General features: G+C 38.2%; 1 protein-coding gene across 3 annotated transcripts in view; it reads right to left on the reverse strand.

The window, feature by feature from the left end:
- The window catches only part of SLC12A6 (solute carrier family 12 member 6), a 105,199-nt gene that overhangs the window by 38,488 nt on the left and 40,004 nt on the right, over positions 1-26,707 (reverse strand). For 2 of the 3 annotated variants that reach the window (XM_084861730.1, XM_084861732.1), the window contains exon 2: positions 11,803-11,847. The exons of the other annotated variant lie outside the window; for it this stretch is intronic. In XM_084861730.1, the coding sequence (XP_084717856.1) occupies positions 11,803-11,847 (45 nt within the window). The remainder of the gene's footprint in view (positions 1-11,802; positions 11,848-26,707) is intronic. 3 annotated transcript variants of the gene reach the window in all.

A 26,707-nucleotide genomic window follows, 5' to 3' on the forward strand; every position in this document is an offset into this window, starting at 1 on the left:
TCAAACAGGCATAATATAATCCATGATCTTGATTAATAAAAAAAAGTTCAATAAGAATCTAATTATAAGAGCATAAATTTTAAAATCTTTGCAAATTCAGCCGGGACCGGTTTGGCTCAGTGGATAGAGCGTCGGCTTGGGGACTGAGAGGTCCCGGGTTCGATTCCGGTCAAGGGCATGTACCTTGGTTGCAGGCATATCCCCAGTAGGAGGTGTGCAAGAGGCAGCTGATCGATGACACTCTCTCATCGATGTTTCTAACTCTCTATCTCTCTCCTTTCCTCTCTGTACAAAATCAATAAAATATATTTTAAAAAAATAAATAAATAAAAAATAAAAAAATAAAATAAAATCTTTGCAAATTCAGAAATTTAAAAATACTGCTAAACAATTCAAGAGTCAAAGATGAAAATACTTTAAAACTGAGTGACAATGAAAACACTACCTATTGAAACCTGTAGAATCCAGCAAAAGTTTTTTTTTTAAATATATTTTATTGATTTTGTACAGAGAGGAAGGGAGAGAAATAGAGAGTTAGAAACATCGATGAGAGAGTCATCGATCAGCTGTCTCTTGTACACCCTCTACTGAGGATATGCCCACAACCAATGTACATGCCCTTGACCGGAATCGAACCCAAGACCCTTCAGTCCCCAAGCCGATGCTCTATCCACTGAGCCAAACCGGTTTCGGCGGAGCCAGCAAAAGTAATAACAAAAATTACATTAGCTAAGTACCTATTTCAGGAAGGTAGAAAGACAGCAGAATAAAGATAATAGGGGAAAAAACGATAATAACTATACTACCTGTCTTTGGGTTAAATGCCCTTTTCTGCTTTAGGCAGATCTCTCTTGTCCACAGAAAATAGTTGTATTTTTTAAAATCTGACAATCTGTCTTTTTAATAATTGTCAAGTTTAGTCCATCAACATCAGAGACTGATATATTTGGACTGATTCTACCATGTTTTTATTTCTGTTTGTCCTTCTTTCCCTGTGATTCATTCTCATTTTCTTCCTCTGGACTTTTTGGTTTGTTTTTCCTTAATCCACTTTTCCCTCTATCCTATTTTGGAGTTTTCATTCTCTATTTCTATTCTTTTAATAATTACTCTTGAAATTTTACCACATATTTTACTTTAAAAAACTGTTAAAAGTAAATTAAACAATAGTTTGTCATCTTCCCAAACAACAAAGACTTTCAAATGCTTCAGTTCAAACTCTCTCCTCTGGTCTCACATAATATTACTAGGGGTCCAGTGCAGGAATTCGTGCATGGATGGGGTCTGGCCGGCCAGCCTGGCCCAATTGGAGCGACCCTGGGCTGGACCTGTCGGGAGGAGGAGATGGCAGGAGGTTTGCTGGGCCAGCTGGGGGAGGCCAGTGGGCCCCACCCTCGATTGGGATTGGGGGGCCAATTGGGGGCGGGGATGGCCATGGAGAGGGGCTGTGGGCAGTGGGTTGGCTGACCCTGTCCCCAAATGGGGTGGGTGGTGCCAATAGTGGGCAGCAGCCTGGGGGGAGAAACCATGGGTGGTTGGCCGGCTGGCCCAACACCCTGATCAGCCCATTTCGCTGGCCACAGTGGGCATCATAGTGACTGTTGTTAGGTTGTTAAGGCCCTTACAGTAGTTGGCTTCTTATATGTATAGATATATACCGGTAGTTACAGAGGCCCAATGCATGAAGTCGTAAAATGGTGGGGTCCATTGGCCTAGCCTGTGCTCTCTTACAATCCGGGACCCCTCAGGGGATGTTGGGAGTCAGTTTCAGCCCAATCCCTGAAGGCCAGGCCAATGGATCCCACTGGTGGATGGACACTGGGCCTCTAGTACGCATATGAGATTTTTGGTAAATCTCTCTCTGCCCTTCCCCTTCCCCCCTTCTCTCTGAGATTCATCAGTTTGTTCCAAGTTTCCATGCCTGTGGTTTCTGCTCCTGCGCTGAGCATCTGCCCCCTGGTGGTCAGTGTGTATCATAGCTACTGACTGGTCATCCAGTTGTAACGGTTTCTTAGGTTTTTATATATAATATTTAGATTGTCTAATATTTGCTGTTGTCTATTTTTATTTTACTCCACAAATAAGACACTAACATTATTTCATAGAGAAAATATTGACTTAGGTCAAGAGCCAAGTTTATCATTTCATTTGTTCAATATTCTGTGCTGCATTTCAGAACATTAGTCTTCTGGGATCATTTCCTTTTACTTGAGGTACACTCTTTAGAATTCCTTTACAGAAGGGTTCCTCCATTTCAGCACCACAAAATTTTGAACCAAATAACTATTTGTCATGGGGGAACTGACCAGTACAGTGTAAGGTGTTTAAAAGCATCCCTGGCCTCTAGTAGGTAGATGTTAAAAGTTACATAATCTCAGTAGAAAAAAAAAAGTCTCTAAATATTCCCAGGAACAATTTTCAATTAGCCTTTTATTATATAGAATTATTGACTACCAGTGTCCTGATGTTAACTGCTTTATAACTAGATAAATCAGAGGGAAAATTGTTCCTAGTTGAAAACCACTAGTTTAGAGCAAGTCTTGTGATAGAAATGTCCTCAGCTTTTATTTACCCATAACTGCCTGTATTCTGTCTTTCTTCCTGAGTATCTTGCTAAGCATAATTCCAGGATAATTTTGTTAACTTTAAAACATTATTTGTTATGCTTTGCTATTGAGAATACTACTATCATTCTGTTGTTCTCTGATAGTGTCTTTTCTCTGTGGCAGCTTTCAAGATCTTTCTTAGGTGCTGTGCAGTTTTCATTAAGATATATCTAAGTACGGTTTTGGTTTTTTTTGCTCATAAATACTCTTCAGTTGTTTCTAATTTATTGTTTATTTCTTATCTACCTTTCATTTGTTTTATATCAATAACTATATGTTTCCTCTTTAGAAGTCCATTTCTTTTCCTTTCTTCTTCAGTCCTTCATTCCTGAGTATGCTCATCTTCCTTATTGTACCCTTCATTGATTTGCCATTTAATAATTTTGTATCCAAGGCTCAGGACTACTTCAACCCTCTTGAGGGTTACAGAACAGGAGTCCAAGCTTCAGCATCCAATTTCCCTGCTGTTCAATAGACTTACAATAATGTTGCTATAAAAATCTGGCCTCAGAACATTCCTGCTGCCTGCTGATCCAAGCCACCTCCAGCAGCTCTGGCTCCCCTTGCTACAGTCCTGGCACATTACGTTTGGAGCCATTCTAGTCTCAAGTTTCAAGTATAATCAACTCAACTTTCAGACATTCTGATCCTCACATTTCTGGCCAAACTCCCACTTGCCTGCTTGCTTAGTTTTTGGGGAATGGAAGAATGTCCCTAGAGACTTTGTCTGCATTTATGAGACCCACAATGCCTTCAAGATTGTCCCACCAAAGGTCTACTTGTAGTGGAGTTGTAGAATGGGAGGGTCCCAGATAGCTCCTGGTCAATTAGACAAGGAACAAAGCTCTTGTTAAAAGTGGTTACTTGAAAGGCCTAAAATCAATCAGGCATAAAATCAGGAGTGGTTACAATAAAAGGCACTGATCAATTCTTGGTAAGAAGTACTGCTTCAGATAGATGTTCAGGCTTCAGAAGTCTGGGTAGCTGGTGTGACTCCAGGAAATTTCAAATGGAATAAGAGTTTTAAAGTCTGAATAACAAATAACCTTATTCTGCAAAAATGAAGAATCGAATCCATATGGGAAGGCTGTTTTAGGATTATCCACAATTCTAAGATTCCTCTGGAGGATACCTACTGAGACTGGCCTCAGTTATGCTTGAATTAAAACAGCCCAGAGAATCACTATTATGTTTCTTTTTTCTCATTTTACTAGTCAAATAATGCTAATATTACTGTGCAACTCACTGCTGGGTGTTTCTTTGTACAATTTAAATCAGCAGTCGCCAACCTTTTGGACCTCATGGACCACCAGCAGTCCGCTGACCACTGGTTGGCGACCTGGCAACCGCTGCTCCAAAGGTTCCCTTACACCAGCGGTGGCCAACCTTTCAGACCTCATGGACTGGAAAGGTTAGAGACTGCTGATTTAAATGAAAATTGAGCTGAAACCGGTTTGGCTCAGTGGTAGAACATCGGTCTGTGGACTGAAAGGTCCCAGGTTCGATTCCAGTCAAGGGCATGTACATTGGTTGCGTGCATACCGGTAGGGGATGTGGAGGAGGCAGCTGGTCGATGTTTCTCTTTCATCGATATTTCTAGCTCTCTATCCCTCTCCCTTCCACTCTGTAAAAAATCAATAAAATATATATTTTTAAAAACTGATAGAAATGCCATTGGTTCTACTGAAAATTTTGGATTTCCATTTTTTATGGTATACATTTTTTTTTTCCAAATAGAATGTCCTGCTCTTTATAAAAAACTTTAGTTTTGTGGTGCTATTACTTCTCTAATGTTGCTTTTGTCAGTTACTATTTATACTACAGTTTGGTCTTAATGTGAATCTCAGATTCTTTATCTCCTGATCTTGTTAAATAGCCTTTTGCTGGTCTGAGGTAGGCAGGAGAATAGTAAATGTACTTAACTTCCCTTGGCACAGGTATAGGCTTGAATTATGTGACTATATGAACATGAAAGATTGTCTCAAATGTTATAAATTATGTTTTTGATTATTTAGAATTTTATTTTTCAATTCCAGTTTAGAGTCAATATTGTTTTGTATTAGCTTCAGGTGGACAGTATAGTGATTAGACAATCATATACTTTCAAAGTGTTCCCCTGATATTTCCAATATACACCTGGCACCATACATAGTTATTACTATACTAAAGGCCCAGTGCATGAAACTATTGCACAGATAGAGTCCCTAGGCCTGGCTGGCAATCAGGGCTAAAAGGGGCCTTCCTTTGTTCCTTCATTCCACGCCGCTCCCTGGTGGTCAGAGCACATCATAGCGAGCAGTTGAACTCTGTGTCAGTAGAACTCCCCAGGGACAATTTGCAATTAGCCTTTTATTATACAGGATTATTGACACCTAGTGTCCTGGTGCACAGATTTGTGAACATTGAATATTTTAGTATCACTATTTGCCCTTTCCTTATATTAGAAGTGTCAACCAAATTCACAATCTACAATGACAGATTGAAACACACATGTATGATTGGCACCAGCAAGACCTTTATATATATATAGAGATAAACTTGCTTAATTAGACCTGCTTTCTGATTTAGCTAAACTTTTTCCAGCCCAGTGAAACACCCCAACTTCTCTTTCAGGTAACTGTCAGCAACACAGTAGTAAGTATTAACATGAAGCAGATTATTATTGTAGCTCATGCAGGGAGAACAAAGGGTAAAATATTTAACTGCAGCAGTGTTCTATATTCTGTGCAGTGAGAAAACCAGAAATCATTTTCAAGTTCCACTATTTATTTCTTTTCAGTCAGGTTTCTAAACTTTGTAAACCTCTGTTTTCCGGCTAATGAAAAGAAAAGAGGATTCTACCAAGTCTCCTATTTATCTACTCCATGACTTCTGTGAGGATCAAATAAAATGGGGTATGTGAAAACGCTTCACAAACATTTGGTTAAAATGTAAAATGTTTGCACCTGGCTATAAAGCAAGTTGGGTTCCTGGGCTTAAGAAACTCCAAGGAGGCTAATCACTAGAGAGAGGAAGCAGGGTGTTGCTATGTGATGTCATTACCCGGTGCCCAGAGTGGCCATTTTGCACCATGGGGTCTTGGTAGTGTTGGCTGCAATTTGGTGGGGTGGTGGCAGGGCTTGTGTCCCACTTGGGGGAAGCCAAGTGTTGGTTTGCGGGCACCAGGTCTGCGGTTTCTTTTTAAATGGCCAGGGCATGTCATGGCAGCTCCTCCACTGAGCGTCTTCCCCCTGGTGTCAGTGCACAACATAGCTACAAGTCAGATGGACACTTAGCCTTTTATATATATATAGATAAATATTCCCTATGCTGTACTTTATATCCCAATGACTGCTTTGTAACTATCAATAGTTAATCCCTTTACCTTTTCTACCCAGCCCCCCAATCACTCTCCCATCTGGCAACCCTCAGTTTGTTCTATGTATCTATGAGTCTATTTCTGTTCTATTTGTTCACTTACTTTATTTTTTAGATTCCACAATAAGTGAAATCATATGGTATTTGTCTTTGTCTGATTTATTTCACTCAGTATAATACCCTCTAGGTCCATCCATGTTATCACATATGGTTAGATTTCATTCATTTTTATGGCCCTATTGTAAATATCCTATTGTAAATATACACAGAGTAGCCAGATTACTATGATCTCTGAACACATAATAATATGGCCACTGTGTGTGTGTGTGTGTGTGTGTGTGTGTGTGTGTGTGTGTTTGTATAGCCCAGTGCATGAATTTATGCAGTCTGGGTCCAGCCAGCCTGGCCAGGGGGAGGGGACATGGGCGGATGGCCAGCCTGCCTGCAGGTCAAACTCCTGGTTAAGGGGACAATTTGCATATTAGCCTTTTATTACATAGGATATACACTGAGTGGCCAGATTACATAGGATATACATAGGATATACACTGAGTGGCCAGATGTATTCAGAGATCATAATAATCTGGCCATTCGGCATATGTACCACAGCTTTTTTATCCACTTAACTATTGATGGTCACTTGGGTTGCTTCCAACCTTAGCTATTTTAAATAATGTTGCAATGAACATTTTAAATAATGTTGCACATATATCCTTTCAAATTAGAGTTTTGTATTTTTTCAAAATGTATTCCCAATTGCTAGATCACAGATAGTTCTATTTTTAATTTTTTGAGGACCCTCCATACTGTTTTCCACAGTGGTCACACCAATTTGCAATCCCACCAATACTGCATGAGGGTTGTCTTTTCTGCACATCCTCACCAACATTTGTTGTTTTTCATTTATTGATGTTAGCCATTCTGACAAGTGTAAGGTGATATCTCACTGTGGTTTTAATTTGTATTTCTGATGCTTTAGTGACATTGAGCATCTTTTTATCTGTTTATTGGCCATCTGTATGTTCTCTTTGGAAAAGTGTCAATTCAGGTCCTTTGTCCACTTTTTAATGGAATGTTTTTTTTTTGGTGTTAAGTTGTATAAATTCTTCATAAATTCTGGATATTAACCACTTATTATGTTTTTTATTTTAGTGTTTGTTCAACTCAGTAGCCAAATAAGAGGCACACAGTATGATTGATCACTATCTCTCTTAAGCCTTTTTTTTTTTTTGGCTTTTTTTTTTTTTTGCAATTTATTTGTTGAAGAAACTATGTCCTTTGTTTAGTAGTTTGTAATGTCTGAATTTTGATGATGGCATCCATGTGATGATGTTTAATATTTTTGGGAGGTATTTCCTATAAATTAGTAGTTGGGTATAGAGACTTAACCACATTTAGTATTTTTAGATGGAGAGAGGGAGAAAAACTTCAGAGTGGTATTTTGGTCTTCTATTAGAAGTACATGTTATCTGGTTGTATTAGCAACTATTGATGATTAATACCTAGATCCATAAATTTATGAGGAGTTAAAAATGGTGATGTTTGAATATATTATTCCTTATTAGCTGAAATACTTTAAAAAAAATCCTTACCCGAGGACATGCTTAAAGAGAGGAAGGGAGAGAGAGAGGGCAGGGAGAGCGAGAAAGAGAGATCAGGCAGTTATCTTCCATACCTGCCCCAACAGGGGACTAAACCCACCACCCAGGTATGTGCTCTGACTGTGAATCAAACCAGCAACCTTTCAGTGCACGGGATGATACTCAACCAACTGAGCCACTCTGGGCAGGCTGAAATACTTTTATAAAAGAACATTCCTTCTAATATCCTATTTGCTTATCCATTGGTATAAAGGCAAGGAAATACTTCACTTTTACCCTTTATTGACCAATTCTCAGAATAATGATTGGTTCACTAAGATATTCCACTGGAGATCAATAAGATTTTTTAAGTATCATTATGTACTCATAAAATCTAAATATTGGGAACATGTTTCAAATCAAATTTTTTTCTGAACCTATTGAGATATTTCCCCTTTAATATGTTAATATACTGTTAACATTGATTTTTAAAAAATAAACCAACTATGTCTTCTACTAGAAACTCAACCTGGTCAACAGGGACAATTTTTAAATATATTGCTTGACTCAGATGCAAATATTTTGTTTAGGATATTTATATCTGTGTTCCTAAATAAAACTGGACTATGCTCTTCTCATATTGTCACTGTTTAGTTTTGGTATCAAGGTAAGGCACGGCTCAAACTGAGTTAGGAGTGTCTACTTGTTTTTCTATTTCTTGAGAGAAACTGTAAAAGAGAGGAATTATTTTTCCTGGAATGTCTGGGAAAATGTTTATGAGTGCTAAGGCCCACTGCTCATTTGCTTGCTTGCTTGCTTTCCAAAATTTTTTAAATTGAAAATTACACACACACACACACACACACACACACACACACACACACACACAAACAGTGAGAGAGACAGAGGGAGATCATAAATCATAAGCATACAGCTTGATTCCCTATCACAATAGCAGTTTCACTCTTTCATGTATCTCCTCAGCCTGACCGTGAGTTTTGCAAGAGCTCTGATGAGTCACTGGGAACAGTAGGTACCTCAAAAGAACTGCACCCTGTTGACAGAAGAAACATTTAGAAGCCCTTGGAAATGCTATGACTAATTCCATTCTGTGGGCAGGCAAGGCAAAGGAACAGTTTTTCACCTACTAGGCCAAATTATCCTAAATAAGGTTTTTATAGAGAACTGGCAAGATTTGAATTCAAACTACCAATGTCTTTTCTGAGAACTCTAAGATAATTGGAAAATATAACAAAAAGTCATCTTTCATTTTTTTTTTTTTTTTGCAAACAACATAATTTTTAATAAACCAGTCTTTTTAAAGATTTTGAGGCTGTAGCTAAGACAAAGATACTGATGGGAAACAGAAGATGGCAGTTAGCCAAAGCATGAGAAAAAAGGAAATACAATCTGACCTAATGAACCTGGGAGAGAGAACCCGGGATAGCAAGCAGGATGAACTTACTAGAGAATCTGGCCAGAAGACTTTGGATAAATTTCCAGGTTTGTTTAAAACTGAATTGTGAGTTGCCAAATGTCTGGAGAAGTCTCTCTGCAGCACTATTGATTAAGAAAACCTTTCCTTCACAATCACATACTATTTCTCTTTCCATACAATTAGTCTGCTATCTTTCACTACAAGAGCCTAAGTGGAAACAAAATCCAGTTTAGTAACACCGGGACAGTGCCAACCCCCCTCCTGCACATTTCATTAGCTAAGTCCTCCCCGACCTCCACTAATACCTGCTCCTGGTCAGATGATGAACTAACTACTCTTGAACTTCTCCACCTGCCAGTCGTGTATTAGAAACAGGAACAATTTAATCATTTAGGGAGAAATAGACTTTTCATAATATGACGAAACCTTTCGATGAAATCTTAACCATTCCTGATCCAAATATGAAATTATTATATAGAGAAGATTAATTTGGAGCAGTTTAAATAAACTAATATAAGAAAAGGAATGGTGACAGCACCAATATCACAAGGCTATAACCATGGTAATCAGATTTCTAGCTATGTTTAAGTCAAATCATTAATTCACAAATATCTAATTAATGCCAAGGGTGCCATGTACTGTTCTAGCACATAAACTCATTCTAAGGAATGAGAAGATGTCCTTAACCTTGAAAAAGAAGACAAGAAGTATCTCAGTTTCTTTAGCTAATATTCCAAAACTTTAATAAGCAAGTACTTTCCCTACTTTAAACATTTTGACAGCTTACATTTTCCACAGCTGCTTTGCACATATTCAAACAGCTAAAAGTTCAGCAATATACAAATCAAAATAAACCTCAAACTTCCCTGGGTGGGTGTCTCAGTTGGTGGGAGCACTGTCCCATACACCAAAAGGTCGTGGATTTGATTCCCAGTCAGGGCACATACCTAGACTGTGGGTTCCATCCCCAGTCAGGGCGAGTCTGAGAGGCAATTAATGGTTTCTCTCTCACATCCATGTTTCTATCTCTGTCTCTCTCCCTTCATCTCTCTAAAACTCAATAAAAACATATCCTCAGGTGAGGATTAAGAAAAGTCTCATACCAAAAGATATACACACAAAGAAATTGCTGTTAATATACTTAAAAGTACTTACTCATAATTAAAGAAGCACAAATACAAACTAGAGATGCCATTTTCACTGATTAGGTTAAGAAAAATGTTTTGTGGCTGATAATACCTACTTTAAAAAAAATAATATATATATTATTGATTTCAGAGAGGAAGGGAGAGGGAGAGAGAAAGAAACATCATGATGAGAATCATTGATCAACTGCCTCCTGCACACACCCCCATTAGGGATCGAGCCACAACTTGGGCAGGTGACCTTGACGGGAATCGAACCTGGGACCCTTAAGTCCACAGGTTGATGCTCTATCCACTGAGCCAAACCAGCTAGGGCAGTGGTCGGCAAACCGCAGCTCGCGAGCCACATGTGGCTCTTTGGCCCCTTGAGTGTGGCTCTTCCACAAAAAACCACGACCTGGGCTAGCCTATTTTGAAGAAGTGGCATTAGAAGAAGTTTAACTTTAAAAGATTTGGCTCTCAAAAGGAATTTCAATTGTTGTACTGTTGATATTTGGCTCTGTTGACTAATGAGTGTGCCGACCACTGAGCTAGGCGATAATACCTACTTTTGATGACAGGGAGCTGAGTATGCCTCCATTCTCTTTATTGGTGGAGTTTAAGTTGATGTATCTTTTTGAAAGGGTACATACCTTTTCAGTAAGGAATTCATCTGTTAGGAATTTATTCTACAAATATATCAACAAGAGGAATGCAAGGATACATGTACAAGATGTTCATGGCAACATCATTTGTAATAGTAAAACAGTTGGAAATAACTTAAATGCTCAAGAATAGGGAACTGGATGAGTAAAATTATATCATAGGAATACAATAGAATACTATTTTGCCACAAAGAAATGAGTCAGATGTACTGGTATGAGATGTCCAAGATAAAATGCTAAGTGAACTAAAGGAAGTCACAGAACAGCCTGTATAATATAATTTCATTGACAGAAAAAGTAAAAAAAGATAGTAATATACAATATAAAAATTTTAATTTCTGAAGAATTCCCTAGAAAGTGTCACAGCCAGCAAGTATCTTAGGTCCAATTCTTACAGATTTTTTAACACCACAGACTAAGTTAAAATTACTTTTATTGAGGTATAATTGACAAGGAACATTACATTAGTTTCAGATATCCTGTAATATAAAAGGGTAATATGCAAATAGACTGAACAGCAGAACGACCGGTCGCTATGATGCGCACTGACCACCAAAGGGCAGAAGCTCAATGCAGGAGCTATCCCCTGCTGGCTAGTGCACTCCCACAGGGGGAGTGCCACTTAGCCAGAAGCCAGGCTCACGGCTGGTAGTGCTAAGGAGCGGTGAGCCAAGTGGTAACGGGCAGCAGGCAGGCAGTGAGGAGTGAAGGGTCCCGAACTGCGAGAGGGCACAGACTGGGTTAAGGGATTCCTTCCCTGCCAGTGTATGAATTATGTGCACCGGGCCTCAAGTACAGCATAATTTGATACCTGTATTAAAATTATTTTTATAAACTGAGTCTTAGCAATCAATTGCAAAAGTAGTTACCTAAAACTTACCAAGTTGGAACTAGAAACAGCAGAAAAAAAGTTGAGGAGTGAAAAGTAGAAAATGAGGAGAAAGAAAATAGAATTAGGGAAGGGAGTATGTCTGTTAGTATAAACAGTAAAAGGGTAACTTTAGAGAGTCAATCCCCACAGTAATACAATACCTAACAGCTGGCTGTGTTCCCCTGTGATGGAGTTCTGACTCGGCTCTGAAAAACAAACAATTGAAAAGAAAAGAAAAAAATGAATGACCAAAATAATTTCTTAAAAATCAGCAACAAAAGTTAAGCAAGGAAATAAGCAAAACAATTTTTTAAGTGCTTAAGAAACATTAATGAAAGGATAACAAAAATATAATAAGCTATTATGAAAAATAATTGCATTACTTCCTTGAAAAATTAAGCCACAGAATTACCACATGACCCAGCAATTCCACTTTTAGGTATACATCCAAAAGAAATGAAAACAGGAACTCAAACAGATACTTGTGCGTCAATGCTTATAAGAGCATTACTCACAATAGCCAAAAGGTGGGAACAATCCAAGTGTCCTTCAGAAAATGGATAGATAAACAAAACACGATATATACTGACAGCGCAATATTTTCAGACATAAAAAATGAAGTTCGGATACATGCTACCACATGATGAACCCTGAAAATATTATGCTAAGGGAAATAAGCTGGATGCAGAAAAACAAATACTATACTATTCTAATTGTATGAAATATCTTGAAAAGGCAAGTTTATATATAGACAAAGTAGATTAGAGGTTACCAGGGATGAGGGGAATGGAGAAATGGGATGTTATTGCTTAATGAGTACAGAATTTCTGTTTGTAGTGATGAGAAATTTTAGAAATAGTGGTAGTGGTTGTACAACATTGTGAATTGTAATTAATGCCAATGAATTAATCATCCCAGCATTTAAATGGTTAAAATGACACTTTGTTTCATATGTTTTTACTAAAATAAAAAGTAAATTAAACACACACACACACACACACACACACACTAACAACAGCCTGGCTGGTATGGCTCAGTGGTTGAGCATCAACCCATGAACAGGAGATCACAGTTTGATTCCCAATCAGGGGACTTGCCTAGGTTGCAGGTTTGATCCCCAGTAGGTACAATGCAGGAGACAGTTGATCAATGATTCTCTCTCATCATTGATGTTTCTATCTCTCCCTCGCCCTTTCTCTCTCTGAAATCAATAAAAACATATTTAAAAAAATAATGCCCAGCTGGAGTGGCTCATTTGGTTGGATGCTGGACACTGAAGGGTTGCTGGTTTGATTCCCAGTCAAGGCACATATGTGAGTTACAGGGTGTCCTCAGGTGAGGATTAAAAAATCCTATCTAATAAAAGGGTAATATGAAAATTAACCATCACTCCATGACAAAGATGGTGGCACCCATAGCCACAAGATGGTGGTGCCCAGTCCTCTCAGCCCTGCTGGAGTCCCCTAGTCCTGGGAGGCGGGAGGGGTGGGTGGTGCGAGTGGATGCTGACAGAGGGCAGCATGAGTGTTCTGTGCCCAGCCACAGATGGGCTCTGGCCAGGCTGGGGTGCGGATGGGCCTCTGGGCTGCGGAGAGCCTCTAGGCAGTGAGTGTAGAGTGGCTAGGCCCCACAGAAAGCTACTGGCGCACAGATCATGCACAGGACTACTAGTATAACAACAACAACAACAACAACAACAACAACAACAACAACAGCACAAACTTGACAAAGCAATACTCGTTTTATAAAGCAGAGGGATGATTCAGGGCCAACAACATGAGTTACATTTTCTCTTTAATGACAACAGAACATATGACACACATCCATAACAACTCAAAGTCAAGACATAAATATAGCATGCATAACTATTGAAATGGTCTGATTTAACTTAAGATAAAATGACAAAACTGGCTTTTATAAACATCTATTTCTTCAGTAACCTATCATAAAATTAATGGCTATAAGCCAAGTTCTTAATGCAAGAGATATTGAGAATCACCATTTAACAACTAACCACTTAAATATTTTAAAAGCTTGAAAAACATTAAAGGCTAAATATGGAAAAGATTCAGTTCCATTTCCTCAAAGATTAAGTCTCTTGTGATGCACAGGATTACACCTGGCTTTCTCAAATGTGTCTAAGGAATAAAAATTTTGGAAGGAGAAAGGTAGGGGGATAGCCTGTGAACAACAATGGGGGGGAAATTACACCTTTATTTTCACTAACCTCTAATTGAAGTTTAGTATTTTCTCCAAATGTAGGCAACAAATTACATCAAAGTACCTATAATTTGTCAACCATAGATATCAGATATTTTCCTATCACATTTATAGTAGCTGCATATATTTTTAGAAGATTTTCATTCTTAATTTAGCTTTGAAAAATAAAAATTCCAAATTTTTCTATTCTAACATGTTTTTTGCAACATATTGGCAATTGAATTCCCAGTTTTAATTTGAACTCATCTTACTTCCTAGCTAAATAAAAATATAGTTCATTAGTGAATTTTACTAAACATTCAAAGAATTAATACCAATTTTTCTCAAACTCTTTCAAAAAAGTAGTCTTCTAAACTTATTTTACAAAACTAGTATTACTCTGATACCAAAACTAGTCAAGACACCACAAGAAAAATTAAATGTTAATATCCCTGATGAACATGGGTGCAATGATCCTAAAGAAATTTTTGGCAAAAATAATTCAACAATACATTTAAAGAATCAGATACCAAAACTGAAATGGAATTTTCTCACAAAAAAAAAGTCTGCAACTACATATGGTGATAAATGTTAAATAGACTTATGTGGTGAACATTTTGCAGTATATACAAATATAAAATCATTATGTTATACTCCTGAACTAAAATATTGTTGTATGTCGATTAGGTTTCAATAAAAAATAAAAATAAAAAAGAATATGAGCCCGGCCAACATGATTCAGTGGTTGAGCATTGGTCAGGGTTTGATTCCCGTTCAGGGCACATGCTGGGGTTGTAGGCTTGATCTCCAGTGTGGGGTGTGCAGGAGGCAGCAAATCAATGATTTGCTCTCATCATTGATGTTTTTTCTCTCTCTCTCCCACCCTCTTCCTCTCCAAAAATCTATAAAAAATATGTTTTAAAAAAATAGTTGTTCTTGCACATTAAGACCCAGTAGAAATAACAGATCCATAGTAAGTTAACATATTAGGGTAGGTCTCCTTCATCCTCTCCATGTCCCTCTTGTAGGGGAAAACTTGGACCCCATCATTATAGAGAACAGTATAAATAGTATGGAAGGAGTAGAGAAAGAAATAGAATTTTAGAACGAGAAGAACTTTGATCATCATCTAGATCTACTGTAGTGATTCTAAAGAGTAATTTGGAGAGGAGTTATCAGCAACTTCTCTCTAAAACCATACCAAGATTCCTTCTCAATTAATGGGAATGTCTTTTTTTCTCAGATGTTCTAGAACAGAATTGAGAACCTCAGATTTTAGTATTTATAGTGGAGAAGACAAATGCCTGGGTTAATGAACGGCCAAAGACACATCCTACCTCTGCCAAAAGAGAAAGATTAGAGAAATAGTGTCAATGTCTTGAGAATCTATGCTCATGCTTCTCAATTCCCTGCAATTCTAACTTTCTTGTTCTAAAACAAAGGACAATAGCCTAAAATAATTTATTAGAAATTGCCAGGAATGTATCTGAATAAAAAATTGAAAAACATCCCAGAACACTCAGGCACAATAGGTATGATTTTAGAAGTCAGAGTATAAGCGATTTTTCTTTTTAAAAAAAATTATTTTCTTCTGTACTGTATGACATACTGCCTTGCCTTCTGAGCTTGGCTTAAATGATGTGTGTGCATTCTCTAGTCAAGCTGCACTTTTCCTTTGGATACCCTGTGTAGTTTCCTTTAAACCCAACTTAGATTTTTATCTTTCAATTATAATTAAAGTAATGGGGGGGAGTCTTTACTTATTTGGTAAGCTGAAGATTAACTCTTAAGAGCTGTAAATGCTTCATTAATATATGTAAAAGCTGAAACAAGGGCAAATCTAGGCATGCCCGTAAAAATCATAATTGGTAAATGGTTTATGCTGAAGGGCGTTTCTGAGTATGCAATCCAAATTGTGTAGCGCAATCAACACAACATTGTTCCGGGAATCTTTCTATTGTCCAAATCTGAACTCTCCCATTTAACATTTTATCCTGCCTAAGTCACTGGTGAAGGCACACCCAAGTTTGCCTAAGACTAGGAGTTGTCCCTAATATTATCAAAATGAAAGTATTTTAACTAAATTACTTCCTATAATAGGAACAATTTGCCAATAATATAACTGTTTCTACTCTTTAATGGTCTTAATAAATTAATCTGCTTCTGAGTCATAATATAATCACTTAGTACTCAAAAGCCTGTGACAATCTACCAGTCAAATGGTAGATCATATAAAAAATAGACACATAAAACTTTATACAAATGCAATCATAAAAATAAACTGAAAATTATTTCCTCTAAACAGTAATAGTATAGTCATTTTACAAACAGGTGCTTGCTCAATATATTTATCTTGGATAAGTGGTAAAGAATGAAGATTTTATTCAGTTTCTTGCCATGTGCCTTGGAAAATAGAGAGAAAAATGATTGTGGGTGGTACTCACTTGCAAAACTGCCTCTGTAAATAGTTTTGCTGAAAAGCCTTATTATTTCCCCTAGTTTGCCCACAGCTATAGTCTTTTTTCCTCCAGAATTTCCTTTGATAATCACTTCATCTACCATTCTTGGTAGAGAAAATGAAGTAAATAAAGTCTACTATATTATGCATCTAAAACTCAGTGTGGCCGAAACCGGTTTGGCTCAATGGATAGAGCGTCGGCTTGGGGACAGAAAGGTCCCGGGTTCGATTCCGGTCAAGGGCATGTACCTTGGTTGCGGGCATATCTCCAGTGGGGGGTGTGCAAGAGGCAGCTGATCGATGACTCTCTCTCATCGATGTTTCTAACTCTCTATCTCTCTCCCTTCCTCTCTGTACAATATCAATAAAATATATTTAAAAAAATAAAAAAAATAAATAAATAAAACTCAGTGTGGCCCAGCTGGTGTTGCTCAGTGGTTGAGAGTAAACTTATAAACCAGGAGGTCATGGTTCAATTCCCAGTCAGGGCATATGCCCAGGTTGTGGTCTTGATCCCCAATAGGGGGCATGCAGGAGGCAGCCGATCAATGATTCTTTATCATCACTAGTATTTCTGTCTTTTCCTCTCCCTCTCCTTCCTCTCTGAAATCAATAAAAATATTTTTAATAAATAAATAAAAGTTTATCTTCATTCAAGATAAAATCAGTAACTTCATTAAATAGCAATCAATAGTGAACGAAGACTGTTGTTTAATTGTTTAGGAAATGTAGGCATGACCACATGCATATACATCAGGACAATTAGCTTATTATGCTACTGTTTATATTATCTAGATATACTACAAAAGTGTTTTAGGATACCAAATACCCCAATCACCAGCCTTAACATATTTCTAATTTTCTGGACTCTGACTTTTAGAATACCAAAGAAGCATCAACCATCATTAGAAATTATCTGACTGATTTAAGCAAAGATGACTAAAGATTGAATCAAAGACAATTACTTCAACATTCATACTTATTAGATTTTGCCTCTCTATATGGGTAAACCCTCATTTTAGTGAGAAACCTAAGAAGGAAATAAGTTGAAATGAGGTAAAATCTGAAAAGACTATCCTCTTCATACAGATTTTGAACTTAATGCAATTAAACTAGATAGACCTGGAAAAATTTATATGTGATTGTGTTTAAATAAATAGATGGGTGAAAAACATCAGGCAATCTTAGGTAAAGTAAAATTAAACAGTGAGATGGAAATGTAAAGCAAGACAGAAAAAGTTAATAAGTCATATTTTCTAGTCTTACTCCATAAAGGAAAATTGAAAAATACTTGAGTTTTTAACATACAAAGGATATAATATTTTTCTTTTCTTTTTGAGCCAGAGGGGGAAATATTTTAGAATATAATAGAAGTAATACAGTTATTTGCAGATTTTTAATATTTCCTGCAACTTTTGTGATATCGTACTATGTTAGTACAGTTTTGGTAATATTGTTATACTTAAAATCCTTTTATTCTTGAAATATTAATGTTTATTGCATATAATATTATTTTATGTAAGACCATCTTTCTTGAATAATTGGTGCTTATTGCATGTAACATTATTATATTTAAAATAGTTTTCTTGAGATATTAATGTTTATTGCATGTAACATTATATTTAAGATTGTTTTTCTTGAAACATTAAAAAAGAAAAGGATTAGAAGACATATTACTGTTTGTCAACTGCAATTGAAAAATAAAAATGGAGAGAAACCAAGATGGTAGCATAAGATATACACCTGTACATGCTGTCTCTCACAACCACACCAAAACTGTAACTAAAAGACAAAAATTCTAGCAGCCAGAACCACGGGAAAGCTGGCTGATTGGAAGTTCTACAACTAGAAGAAAAGAGAAAAGAGCATTTAGATGTGCACAAGTGCGGAAAAGCTGAGATACGAAGGCATGCGTGAACCGGGCTGGTGACTGGCGACTGGGTGTGCTGTTTCTTTCAACCGGAAGTGAGACATAGCTCCCCATTTCTCTGAACTCCAGTTTCCAGTGAAACTCTGGGGACCCAGACCCCTACGGGGGTAGCTAGACTATCTGCCATCGGGTGGGAAATTGAAGGTGGCTTTCTTGCAGAGCTGTGCACAGGAATCATTGTTTACTGTGCTGAGGTACAGCATGCGGGAATTTGGAAACACTGAGATGGGGAGGCGGCTGACTAGCAGCCATCGCTGTTTGCCATGCCCTAGTGACTCCCTGAAATCCTGCCCCGTCCAATTTACAAACCCACCCAAACTGTGCGCAGTGGCTTTTGCATATAAATGGCCTGTCCTATCACAGCTTAACCTAACAAACTGCAGCTCTAGTAAGACCAGGAGAAATCTGCAGACCTTGCTGTAACTCCTGGTGGGTGGCCTCAGAGAGTAGCTGACTTGCATGCCATTGGAGATCCAGAAGCCAGTATACCTAGTAGTCAGTGTGAGATGACACCAGATTTCAACATCTTACATCCATAAGTGACACATTCAAGAGGCAGACTCAGTGAGCACCAAAGCCCCACTGAAACAAGTCCTACCCCATAAGGGTGTCTCCAGTACAGCAGTTCTTCCATTATAGACAAAGTGGGTCCTCACAGCTAATTGTCCTGGAGCTAAATTCCTCCCAGTAAACCAACAGCAATCAAAGCTTAACTACAACAAGACTGTGCACTCAGCCTACAAAGGGGTGCACCAAGAGTGTCCACCTCAGGTAATTGGGGAGACTGAACCACCGGGCCCTATAGGTCACTTACCACACAAAGCCACTCCATCAACACAGGGAAGCAGCCAGAATGCGAAGACAAAGAAACATGTCACAAATGAAAGAAATGAAGAAAAGCAAACTATTAGACATAGAGTTCAAAACCAAGAATTACTCAAGCATCTGCTAAAAATCTCTGAGGAACTTAGTGAGACCTTTAAAGATCTTAATGAGACTGCCAAAAAAATGGAAAAGGACAAGTCAAAAATTAAGCATACACTGTCTGAAATAAAGAATATACAGAAATTCAACAGTAGATCAAAGGACCCCAATAATCAAACCAAAGATCTGAAACATGAGGAAACAAAAAACACCCAACCAGAAAAACAAAAAGAAAAAAGAATCCAAAAATATGAAGACAGTATAAGGAGCCTCTGGGACCACTTTAGCGTACCAACATCCAAATTATGGGGGTACCAGAAAAAGGGAAAGAGCAAAATATTGAAATCCTATTAGAAGAAATAATGACAGAAAACTTTCCCTACCTGGTAAAAGAAATAGACTTACAAGTCCAGGAAGCGCACAGAACCCCAAACAAGAGGAGTCCAAAGAGGACCACACCAAGACACATCATAATTAAAATGCCAAGGGCAAAAGACACAGAGAGAATTTTACAAGCAGCAAGATAAAAACAGTTACCATACAACTGTCAGCTGATTTCTCAACAGAAACTATGCAGGCCGAAAGGGTGTGACAAGAAATATTCAAAGTGATGAACAGCAAGAACCTACAACCAAGATTACTCTACCCAGCAAAGCTATCATTTAGAATTGAAGGTCAGATAAAGAGCTTCATAGAGAAGAAAAAGCTAAAGGAGTTCATCACCACCAAACCAGTATTATATGGTATTCTTTAAGAAGAGGAAGAAGAGCCGAAACCGGTTTGGCTTAGTGGTAGAGCGTCGGTCTGCGGACTGGAAGGTCCCAGGTTCGATTCCGGTCAGGGGCATGTACGTTGGTTGCGGGCACATCTCCAGTGGGGGGTGTGCAAGAGGCAGCTGGTCGATGTTTCTCTCTCATCGACGTTTCTAGCTCTCTATCTCTCTCCTTTCCGCTCTGTGAAAAATCAATAAAATATATTTAAAAAAGAAGAGGAAGAAGAAGAAAAAGGTAAAGATAAAAACTATGAACAACAAAATGACAACAAATACATACCTTTCAACAAGTGAATCTAAAAATCAGTGCTTAAAAAATCTGATGAACAGAATAAACTGATGAATATAATAGAATCAGGGTCATAGAAAGGGAATGGACTGACAATTATTGGGGGTAAGGGGGTGCTAGAAGAGATTGGACAAAAATCTTATACCTATGGATGAAGACAATGGCAGGGGGGTAAGGGCATGGGGTGGGGTGGGGAATTAATGGAGTGGAACTATGGGGGGGGGGGAGTGGAACATATGTAATAATCTGAACAATAAAGGTTTATTTTTTAAAAATATTAAAAAACTCAAAAAAAATTATTTAAATTTAAAAAATAAAAGATGGAGCTGCTGGCTGGAGGATGAACTGTGGAGGACGCAAGAATAGAAACGGGGAACCAATTAGGAGTCTACTGCAAGAATCTTAGGAAAGTATGATAATGAATGTAGTGAAGATGGTAAAAGTTGTGAGGGTGATATCTTCTGGAAGGAGAGCTCATGAGTTAATCTGCAAACTTAATGTCCATGTTACTTTAAAATTTGTAGTTCTTTTCCTTCAATTATTCAATATTATTTAGTATCTTCCACATATAAAACACTATTCTAAAATAACAAAAGTACTACCATCAAAGAGCTTACATATTTGTGGAGAAGACACAAACAATAAACAATGGACTACATTATATGTGAAGAGTGATAATAAACAAAGCAGAAGAAGAGATGAGAGAATTAGTGGAGGGTAGTTTCTGTGCTGGTTTTGAAACGGAGTTTAAAAACATCTCTCAACCCTTGCTGGTTTGGTTCAGTGGATAGAGCATCGGCCTGTGGACTGAAGGAGTCCGGGTTCGATCCCAGTCAAGGGCACATGCCCGGGTTGCAGGCTCAGTCCCCATGTGGGGCATGTAGGAGGCAGCCGATCAATGATTCTCTCTCATCACTGATGTTTTTAAACTCTATCTCTCCTTCTCCCTTCTTCTCTGAAATCAATAAAAATATAGTATTTAAAAAATTAATAAATAAAAAGGTCTACTATATAATGTGACATCTGACCAGAAACTTGAAGTAAGGCCTCTAGCCATAAAAATATCATACAAATATATCTGAGTCAGACACCGAGCCCTGCTTCCCACAGGACATGAGAAGGGTAAGGGAAACTCAAGTGATTATGAAAGCTAATAGAGTCAGGGCTGAAAGGTTAGAGAAATTAGGAAGAGATAAAGGTTATCCACATAGAACAGCAAATATGATTCTGTTTTTGATATTTGAAAAGGTTTAGTAACCAGACTATTTTATTTCTATTATTTTTATACTTTTGATTACTTCTAGAAGAATACACGTATTCATAAATATTTGTTGTAACTTTTACCTTACAAAGTTTATTAAAGTCAATTTGTTCTAAATGTCTTGGTAGAGTCTAACTCGAGTTTAGATGATCAGGATATGATTCTACCTTCACCATCTCTCTACACCCCTGCCATTAACTCTGTTAATGCAGAGTCAAAGGACTTTATCAAATATTTTAATTTTATGTCTGTGCTGAAATATCTTGAACATTTCTTCAAAACTTGATGTTCTCTCTCTCTCTCTCTCCCTCCCTCCCTCCCTCCCTCCCTCCCTCCCTCTCTCTCTCTCTCTCCAGGCTCAGAGCCTCTGCATGGCAATAGTATCTAACTAGATTAATATCATTTGCATCACATTTATTTTTAGTTTATACTCTATTTATAGCAAGTATGCTAGCATTTCATTTAGTGCAAGTTTCCTTTATAAACCCCAGAAGATCAGTGACTCAATTTACAAAAAAATATTAAGTTAATGGGCCCGGAGCGGCCAGGCCCTGAGCAGCCGGGCCCAGAGCGGCTGGGTCGGGTGCGGCCAGGCCCGGAACAGCGGCGGCCAAGTCCAGAGCAACTAGGTCGGGAGCGGCAGTGACCAGACCTGGAGCAGCAGGCTGTGGAATGAACCAGAGCAACAGAGGCCAGGCCCGGAGCAGCCAGGCCAGGAACAGCTCGCTCCTTGCCTGCCCCTGCCCCACGGCTGCCTCTCAGACATGGCTGGAAACTTTTGTGGGAACTTGAGGGTCTGCTGAATCAAGTGATGAAGGCTTAGATCTGGATGTGTTGAGTTAGTATAGGGCTGGGGTGTTGATCTGTGAGTGCCTTGGGTGGGGTCTGGATGAGGCTGGTTGACCTATTTGGAAATGTCTTTTGTGTGAAATGTATCATTGGGCATGTGGAGGTATTATTGATATGAGAAAATGCTAAGTAACTGATTTACTATCTGAAAAGGGATTTACTATCGGGGAAAAGGAGGGAGGAAGAGACTGAACATAAACTGCACCTATGGATGAGGACAATGAGGGATGGGGAGGGGGCAGAGGGTGGGGTGGGAATCTGGTGGAGGGGGGAAGAAATGAGGAACCTTTGTAATAATATGAACAATAAAGATTGATTAAAAATAAATAAATAAAATAAAATAAAATAAAAAAATATATATATATTAAGTTAATGAAAAGATGATACATAAAACTGGGAAGATTATAAAGGTAGTTTCTGACTAACTTAGTTTAGGGGAAATTTCCTACTTTCGTCATCCCAAATCTTCACAGCAACCCTGTGAGGAAGGATCACTCCCATTTTCCAAAGAAACTAGCTCTGAGAAAGCCAAAAGGCCTTTTGTGCTGCAAAGACCCAAGAAGGAGCAGAACAATATGGATCAAGGCAGTGAGAGCTTTAAGTAGAACTTTTTTTAAAAAACTTTAAAAATCATGTAGAACTCAAAACCCCAGTTTTAAAATTCTAAGTAGAAGTCTACCAATGAGAGCAGTATTTCAGGTAAGGATATGTGAGTGCAATACAAAGTGAAATAAATGCCACATTTATTAGAGACTTCTGTAATTTACTCACATGCTAACAAGCATCTCTAGCATGGTGTCTAAAATAGTAGCAATAGGTAGTTGTTAACTCAACTGAAGGGGGTCCCTCAGTCTGGCCTGCCCCCTCTCACAGTCTGGGAGCCCTCAGGGGTGGGAGGCAACCCAGCCGTCGGGGGTTAAGCGACACCCCCATCACATCTCTGATGCTGCCCCTGCCAGCAGTACAAGTCTCGGCCGGCCCTGGTCACCTGAGCCTTGGGCAGCCCTTGGTGGCTAGGCAGCAGCCATCTGAGGCTTGCCTGCATCTCAGGCCGGCCCTGGGCGGCTGAGGGGACTGGGTGCTGCCATCTGTGGCTGTGGGCACTGCCATCTTTGAAGGCATGGCAGTCAATTAGCATATTCCCTCCTTATTAGATAGGATTACATCAGGGTGATTATAGTACTCTATTAGAGATATAGACAAATAGATATGGAAGTGTGTACATTATATTACTTTCCCTGGAAAATGTAATGGAAAAGCCATTAAGGAAGAAGTGATGTTTGAGCTCAGTCTTAAAAGAAGAGTATTTGCTTGATAAGTGCAGGAAAGAACATTCCAGGAAGATGGAACAAATATGTGGAAGTAGACTTTTAAGAACATTTCTTATATCGGGAGTGCAGTATGTATAAAAGACAGATAGACAAGGAGGCTGTTGAGATTTTCTAGATCAGAAAGGAACATGTATGATCTACTAAGCAGTACAGATTTGATTCAGTGGGCAATGGGAAAACATTACAGGGTTTTATTTATTTATTTATTTATATTATTTTTTAAATTAAATTATTATCTGTGTACATATTTTAACATTGCCCCCCCCCCCCCCAACATTACAGGGTTTTAAATGGGAGAATAAAAAGATGACATTTATATTTGAGAAATATGGTAGTTACTATAATGGGTGGCTTTAGAAGCCTAGACAAGAAGCGACAAAGGACTAGCGTAAATGGAGTAGCAATGAGGATGGAGAGGATAGATTTGAGAAATATTTGGGAGACTAAATGAACCACAATAGGTTAAAGACAGAGGAAAAGAGAGGGAGAGACGGGAGGAGACGGAACATTGAGTATTTTAGTATACTGAGGAAAAGGAATCAGTAATGTAGTAGAAAACACAAGGGGGGGGGGGCAAGAAAGGCTCTATAGCACAGCTGCACAGATGAAAACCGAGTAAGAAGGTATGAGGATAAAGGATAAGTGTGAATACAGGTGTTGGTAAGAATTTGGGAAGAGGCATTTTGGAAATACAGTTTTTTCTGTGAAGTAAGTTCAGTTGTGCTAACTATAAGGGAATGGAGGAGGGGGACCCTAACGAGCATTTAAAAAGTTTTGTGAGAAACTTAGATAAAAGAGGCTAACTGGAATCACGGAGAAGAAATTCTGAATAGTGTTAACAGCACAGCTGAGGTTGGAAAATTGTGGCACCAATTTTCATAGCTGCGACGACATACGCCCTCTTCCCCACCACCAGCAACACAACTGCCAAGATTAAGAATGAAAGAAGGAAAGTAAACAAATAATTTTTTAAAAATAGAATGAGAGAAGGCCAAGTGAGTCAATCTGGGATTATAAATGCCACGAGGACAAGAACTTTATTTAATGTTGCTGTGACAATAACAATTTTTTTGTAACATAGAGCTTTGTACACACTATAAAATGTTCAATATTTGTTTGTTAAATAATTGACTGATGTGATTTTAAAGAAAAAGATCCAGAGACAGAAAATCAGGACGAATTTCAACAAAATGTTAATGCAGGAAATAATGATTTCAAAGTCATCATCAAAATGCAATAGTTGAGCTCTAACTGGTGTTGCTTAGTGGTTAGAGCATTGGCCTATGCACAGAAGGGTCAAGGGTTCGATTCCTGGTCAAGGGTATGTAATTGGGTTGTGGGCTCGCTCCCTGTTGGGGCACGTGCGGGAAGCAACCAGTGGATGTCTCTCTCACATTTTTCCTCCCTTTCCCCATCCTTTTCCACTTTCTGTAAAGCAATGGAAAAAATATCCTCAGGTGAGAATTAACAAAAAACACCATAAGAATTGGAGATAAAAGGATAAACTTTCCTAAAAGTTAATATAAAAAGACAGGAACTGAGATGAAGTCCTGGAAATACTAGCAAACAGAAGAAAACCATAGAAGGAATCAGAAGGGGGGGTGAGGAGGGAATCATTGAAAGAACTGACTGCAATGCTGTCATGCCGATTTACCCCCAACAATCTAGACTCTATAAGAATGAGAAAGTTCATGAAGGTGGAAGTGGTAAAAACAGAGAATATTATATACAAGTCATGAAGAAACTAAAGAGAATTCATTTAGCAATCTCCCCTCTGATCCATCTGCCTCGGTTTAACAAAAAGCTGGAAAGACAATAGCAGCCAGCAGGCATGTAGCTGAAGCTTGAATAAATCAAGAACCAGGACCAGAGTTATATGAGTCATATACAGGCCATCTCTTGCAGCAGGGGCCCACTCTTGTGCAGACAGGGGACAGTCCAATGTTGGAAGAGGTGGTACTGATAGTACTAGGGGAAAATATTGGGCTCCAGATAGAAAAAGGAGGTAGGAGACACTAGGAGGTAAAAGTAGATCTGCCATCAATATTGGGTGTCTAAAATAAGCATGGTGGGAACATATATTATATATACAATATCCTTCAAATTCTGGTACATATGCTAAGTATAAGCATTAGATTAATAGAGGCCCTTGAAGAAACCAGTGCTGTTTAGTAGGATGTACCAAGCATGAGATATGTTCTTAGGACACACTTTTTTAATTTTAAATGAACCTAATGGGAATCAAACCTGGGAACTTTCAGTCCTCAGGCCAAAGCTCTATCCACTGAGCCAACCAGCCAGGGCTATAAGGACACTTTTTGTTGTTTGTTTGTTTTGTTTGGGCTTCAGATTTGCATAAAGAAAATGAATGTGATGTTAAGTATGTTCTGAACTTATTTGAATGATTAAGTTTTGCTAAAACTCTTCCTAGATTATTCACTGGAAATTGAAAAACTTATCTGTGATGAAGACGGTTTTTATTTCAATGCCCAGTCTATTTAACATTTGGAACCTAGCAAGCATAATAGCGAAAGCAGATTTAATAAAGCCCACAGCATGATATAAACATAAGAAAGCTTCTTGGGCCAAATCCACAAATTGATTAATCAAGAAAAGTACAAATGCTAGGAGAGGACAGTACTTACACAGTTAAGAGAAAAAACAAAAATCTCACCAAGAAGTAACAGAAGAAAGGATTTGGGAATTATTGCAAACATTCAAGAATATTATTGATACCTTTTGTCCTTCTTTGGCTTGTAAGTGATTGAAATTATTCTTCATGCATTTTAGCAAACCTATTTCATGCTTCCTCCATTTTAAAATGGTTTTGGAAGAATAATGTCTGACCATATAGACCAGTGTTTCCCAAACTTCTCTCACGATGAGAATCACCTGGTGGAGTTGTTAAAACACAGATTCCTGAATCCCAACTAAGAAGTGCTAAACTAGAATTTTTGAGAACATATAGGTAAAATTGCATACCTAACTTAGTGCTCTGTATATAAAATCTGTCTTAGAGCACTAGTTAAGTATACAATTTTACCTATATGTTC

Source organism: Pipistrellus hanaki, assembly GCF_964339955.1.
Source record: "Pipistrellus hanaki genome assembly, chromosome: 1".
In the NCBI taxonomy this organism is placed as follows: domain Eukaryota; kingdom Metazoa; phylum Chordata; class Mammalia; order Chiroptera; family Vespertilionidae; genus Pipistrellus; species Pipistrellus hanaki.